Genomic DNA, 6,000 nt, shown 5'->3' on the forward strand with positions numbered 1-6,000 from the left:
AGGTCAACGATTTGGGTACAAGCATAAATTAGGAGCTGGAGGGGAGAAATCACTTTGACAGGGACATTTTTGGATGTTTAAATGCTGTTGCTGTTCATGCGAAGGTCAAGGTTTTTTTGGCATCATGCTAGTTCAACCTATAATGACAATTCTGTCACCATTTGCTCTTGACATTTTAAACCTGTATGACCCTTTTTTTTCCCTCTGCACACACAAAAGATATTTTATAAATGTTATGTCCATAAAATGGGCCCAATTTTGTTATCCCTTTAAGTTCTTACTGATGAATGTTTAGGAAAACATGCAACAACCCCAAATTTAAGCCACATGAATTATGTATAGATTTCTTTGCGATATAAAACAAAAATATTGTACAAAGTGTTATTTATTTTAAAGAGAAATCAGCAAAACTAAATTGCTTTTTCAATATTATGAAAATTTGAATACTTGGTAGAACATGTTAATAGTTAAAGTAGAAAAATACACCTGTGGTTACTCTGACAGGACACAGAAATTGCTCACAGAGGGTTAAGAATCTAATGCAATGACATTCAGACATATTAAAGGGATAGTTCACCCAAAAATTAAAATTACCCCATGATTTACTCACCCTCAAGCCATCCTATGTGTATATGACTTTCTTCTTTCAGATGAATACAATCAAAGAGCCGTGTGGAGCACCTTTTATGATGGATGGATGCACTTATTTGGGCTTCAAAATCTCGACCACCATTCACTGCCATTATAAAGTTTGGAAGAGCCAGGACATTTTTTTAAATAACTGATTGTATGTATTCGTCTGAAAGAAGAAAGTCATATACAGCTATGATGGCTTGAGGGTGAGTAAATCATGGGGTAATTTTCATTTTTGGGTGAACTATTCCTTTAAGTGTTGTTTTGTGTCCAGAAGTTTCCAAATGCCTTTTGGGACCACTGTACATGTTACACCTGGCTGTTTTAATTTTCAATAAGATGGTTGTAGATCTTTCCTGAAGGGCTTCAAGCATGGAAATAGCTCTTGTTGAAATATTTGTGTTTGTTGCTTTCTATTGTTGCCTTGGAAATTCTGAAAACAGAGCTGATTATAATCAGAAGAGCCTTCCTTTATCTCATGTAATGCTGCGATCAATTCTGTGACATTACTGTCCCTCAAGCCTTTGTGTTCATCATGTTTGCTAATCATAGGACTGTAAAAAAGGTTGCATTTTTTTCTCCTGCTACCTCAAATTTTCCTCTACATCATCTACCATAGCAAACGCTGATCAGTGCAGTGCGCGCATTCCTGTCTCCCCTCCCATTTCTGCCCCGTTGAAAAGGACTGGCGCTAGTACTACAAGTTTGTCCTCATTCCCCTGGCTAATACATTGGAATTTCTTGGCTGATACCTCATACTTTCTAACTTCAGTAGAATAAAGATCTAGTTGTTTTATTTTGGAACTCGTTTACAGGCTGAATATTTACAGATACAATTTATCCTGTGTTATTATTGGTCAATAGGGGAAACTTGTTCCAAAATAACAACCCCAGCCAAATGTTCGTTAAAAACTCTTGTTTAAACTCTTGTTAAATCTACAAACTAACAGTCTGATCTCAGGATGGATTTTCAGTACATTGCTAGTATATTAGTTAGATAATTACCTAGATAAAAATTGTAAGCCAACACATGCTAGCAATGTTGTTAACTAGGGAGTCATGCTAACTCCAATACAGCATTTGTTAGCATGTAAGCTAATGCGTTGCAGATTTGATTAATCTCTCATTTTTAAATGAGGTCAATCACAGCAGCTGTTCAGGGTAACAGATTTTAATTATGGACATCACATGGTGATCCAAATGAACCAATCCAAATGAACCAACAATATTGTCAGTTTTGATTTCTATACAGCTTCATGCTCATGGCAGCTAATAATTTACTACATTGGACATAGGGGTGGGCGATATGACCAAAATCTTTTATCACAATATGAGTAATTTTATTTCACGGTAACGATATACAGTATATCACAATATAGTTATTTTTGCTTTAAATAAGCTCTTTATGATACCAACATTTTTGAAACCATGGAAATTTCATAATTCTTGTCACCAGTGTTAATATCACAAAAAAATTAATACTAGCCTAATAAATAAATAAATAAACTCAAACTCACTGAAGACAAGTAATCAGTCAGCTATTAAAAATGAATAAGTAACTAATTACAAGCAATCGGACAAAAAACTACAGTAGAACAAATAAGAAATGCTGCATACATTGTATAAAGTAATCAAATGTATAAAAACACTGCATATTATTCACTGTGTAAATTAAATATATATTTCTTCTTATTAAAGTTCCAAAAGTGATTTAGTCAAGAGCAGTGAGAGATTTTCTCTCTTTTGTTGTTTGATTAAGGGTGTGTTCACACTTGTAGTTCGGTTCTCTTGGTTTGTTTGGTCTGGACCAAAAAAGAAAACGATACATTTGGTCCTGGTCTGCTTAGCATTCACACTGGCATTTTTGACAGTGAACCTAAAGATACCAAACCTAAAGGCATAGTCGTACGTCCACAACCTGATTGGTCGGGTTGTGGACGTTCCCGAATATGCCACGTTCATATATGATCGTGGTTTTGCGCAGCTTGTCAGTGAACAACGGCTCTGTGTAGTAAATGCTGCTTCATGTGAAAGCACGCACGTGATGGAGATTTACCGTTGATAACAGAAGCAGCTTTACTGACAAGATGCGCATTAAATATTGCATGCGATTTATCGTGCAGCCCTAGTCGCATAGTGTCGCATCTTGTCATCACATCCTGTTTTTGGTTCATTTGGAAGCATTTGGTCCATGTTGCGTTCATATTTCATTCGAACCGCACCAGAGTTCGTTTGGAACCTTGGTGCAAACCAAACAAGCGGACAGAGACCGCTAAAAATATGGGTCTCGGTCTGCTTGTTTGGTTTGCGCCAGGGTTCGGATGGCAGCGTTCACACTTACTCAAACGAACCGCACTAACAGAGCAATCGCACCAGAGTTAGTTTTAATCGAACCAAACATGACAAGTGTGAACACACCCTAACATGAATGACAGACAGAAGGAATATTAGACTGCTGTCACTTTAAGAGCTGCCCGGATCCAATATACTTACCAACCCAGTCTCATAAAAATACGTATATTAAAAATGTTTTGAAGTCACAACATAATACTCTTCAAGTAATTGGGCGAAAATTACGCTTTATTAATCGAAACTCTGTAAATCATACACTGTGTGAAAATAATTTAAAAGGAGTTTTACTGCCTCTAGTGTTAATTTTTTTGGAAACTGCAGTGATATGTACTTATTGGTACGTATTTCGCGTCTTGCAAAAATGTGCCCCCAGGTACGTATTTGCCATGAGACCGGGTAGATACTTACACATGTGTTTTCTTTCTCAGCTGTTTGCTTTCACTTAAGACTTACTGTGTTTAAGAGGATACTTGCAAAGACGGGATTTTGACACAAAGAAGTGTGTATTTAACAGTTCAAGGCCTATAAAGCAGCAAAAATAACTCCGTTCAATACTCCCGCACTCTATGAGTGCCGTCTTCACGTGCACATGTTTTTCTGACAGCGCTCAGAAACAGTCTTTCAGACAGTGCACACATACAGCGAAATGAGTTCTCTTTTAAACCGCAATGCCTAAAAACACGTGCACACAGTAAGTTTTCGTGACCACATAGCACAGCAACGTCACATGAGCGTGTAACTGTGATAGAGGAGATAAAGTCTCTAAAATCTCTATCGGTTGACAAATTTGTACCGTTAATCGTGTCTATTGGTATATCGCGTTCCTCTAATTGCATATTTTGGTTGTTACAAAGCTGGGTGCATTGATATTAAAAATCTTGCTAATTATTGTCATGTTATGATTGATAACTGATAAGCTTTTGTCTAAATAAAAAAATAAAACACTAAAAAGTAAAATCAGTCTACAAGAGAATTTAGGCAGCATAATGTACAGTATGATAGTGGATATTCATTTTGAGTTTTGCTAAAGATTAAATAGTGTTCGAAAATGTTGGCATCTAATTTAACTAGCTTCTACCAAGTATCCAATGAATTTACATTTAAGTTTAATTAGCTGCACAACCTACATCAAAATATTTGTTCTGTTATTATCCCATTAATCTGTTCTATATAAATTTGCACTCTGTTTTGCATTTAGCATTGGTTTGTTCGTTCACATGGTTCTCGACCCATCAGAATTAAACCAGATTAAAACACTTTTTCTTTTTTATTTACCTCAAGTTCATAGTGTAAGATGCCTCCACCGAACTAAGCTTTATTTCTTTATCACACAGATAAAGAAATACTTTGAGCTGGAACCTCTGGCACGAGGCAAGAGCTGGATTCTGGAGGGCAGCACGGTGGACAGCATGGACGCGGTGAAGGAGAGCTTCGGTCAGCTCATTCATCTGCTCGAGGAGCAGGACCACGAGACAGGCAGGATATGACCCGGGGACGACATCCCAGCATCCCTCAGACACTACCGAACGCCAACTCACCACAGGCCAGCACATCCCGGTTCAGCCTGGCCGTCGTGTAAACTACATTGTTACTTCAACTCTGTTACTGTGGTGAAACAAATTGAGCCATGGGAAAAAATGGACTATGATAAATCCTCACGTAAGGATACATATCTGCAGAAAAAGAAGGTACCTCAGCCCTTAAGTTTGATACCTTCTCTCAAACCACACGTATTAACCCAGAACAAGCGTTCGACACACGATTACCATTCTCAGTTAAATGGTTGTATCTGTCCTTTTTAATGCAGACCTAGTTGCACATTGCTACTAAATAGATGGTGTAATCATATTCTTGGTCACGTAGGGCAACTGGAAGTCATGTAGTCCCTAGTTTGTTTTCTCAGCACAGCGTGCGAGTGATTGCGTGAATGCGTGTTTGCGAGAGAGATATGGCAGTTTGTACTTAAAAGCCTTAAAGTGAGTCCTAATGTATTTTTAAAACAAACGTTTCATTGTGTTCTCACAAACGACAGTCTTTAGATGTAACTCAAATAGTCCGTCTTAAATATTTGTGGCTGTGAAGTGAAAAGAAGAGTGATTCCTCAGTCGTGAATAAATAAATATTCTATAATATCTCTAAACTGCATGGAGCCGCACTTGATGTACCATTGGAGCTTTAGAGTGACTATAAATGCACATTTTTAATTTGGGATCATTGAGGACACTGATGTTTTCATAACTTGGTCTAGTATTGTTTGACAGCTGATCATATCCAGGATTTTGCTCGTCTGTCTCTTTATCTTGGATGGTATTGGTTGACAAAGCCCTACTGAAACATATAACACCGGTTTGACTTCGTCTTTTCACCAAAGACACTACAACCACAATCAGCCCCTTTAGGTGACAGCCTTTGATTTTGTATGCATGATGTATTTACCATGTGCTTGTTTGGATATCGCGTTATTGGAATTTTTTTGTATTTCTGTTGGCCCTGAATGTAACATGCTCTCTCTGCATCATCACACCTCCTCTAGTCTCAATGTGGTCCCATTTAGATGAGTTTCTGGAGGAGGAAGGAATGCAAGAGCCCAGTCCGGTGTTAACCAAATCATTCATGTGCCACATCAGCCACACTTCCAAAAGCAAGCAAACACCTTGAATGCATAATCATCATCAAACTCGGGCAACATCTTGGGTTTTATTTATATCTACTACAATTTTATACCCTCCGAACCAATTCAGCTGCCTTTTTGTAATTCAAATATTTGTACATTTGTTACAGATTAGTCTCTGGAAAGACATGTGCCTGTCTTTGTACGGGAAGATAAAAAGTCTAGGTGGACTTTTAGCCATTTACCAAAGTGGCATCAAGTCAGGTGGCACATGTTTGACAGTGTTTATGCATAATTTCCACTGAGCAACATGGAAAATAAAGGCAGAAGAAGGACAAATATGTTGTCTTTCATGATTTACTTATAGGATGATATCATGTTTCACATTTTTGGCTGATGAATAA

At 37.6% G+C, this 6,000-nt stretch overlaps 1 protein-coding gene across 3 annotated transcripts in view; it reads left to right on the forward strand.

Annotated features, from left to right (window-relative positions):
* Nucleotides 1-5,612, forward strand: part of LOC107744085 (ADP-ribosylation factor-like protein 15) — a 51,868-nt gene extending 46,256 nt beyond the window's left edge. For all 3 annotated transcript variants that reach the window (XM_016557563.1, XM_016557564.1, XM_016557565.1), the window contains one exon: nt 4,320-5,612. In XM_016557563.1, the coding sequence (XP_016413049.1) occupies nt 4,320-4,472 (153 nt within the window). In that variant the 3' untranslated portion in view covers nt 4,473-5,612. The remainder of the gene's footprint in view (nt 1-4,319) is intronic.
* Nucleotides 5,613-6,000: the final 388 nt, after the last annotated feature.

Source organism: Sinocyclocheilus rhinocerous, unplaced genomic scaffold, assembly GCF_001515625.1.
Source record: "Sinocyclocheilus rhinocerous isolate Xijiao unplaced genomic scaffold, SAMN03320098_v1.1 scaffold287, whole genome shotgun sequence".
Classification (NCBI taxonomy): domain Eukaryota; kingdom Metazoa; phylum Chordata; class Actinopteri; order Cypriniformes; family Cyprinidae; genus Sinocyclocheilus; species Sinocyclocheilus rhinocerous.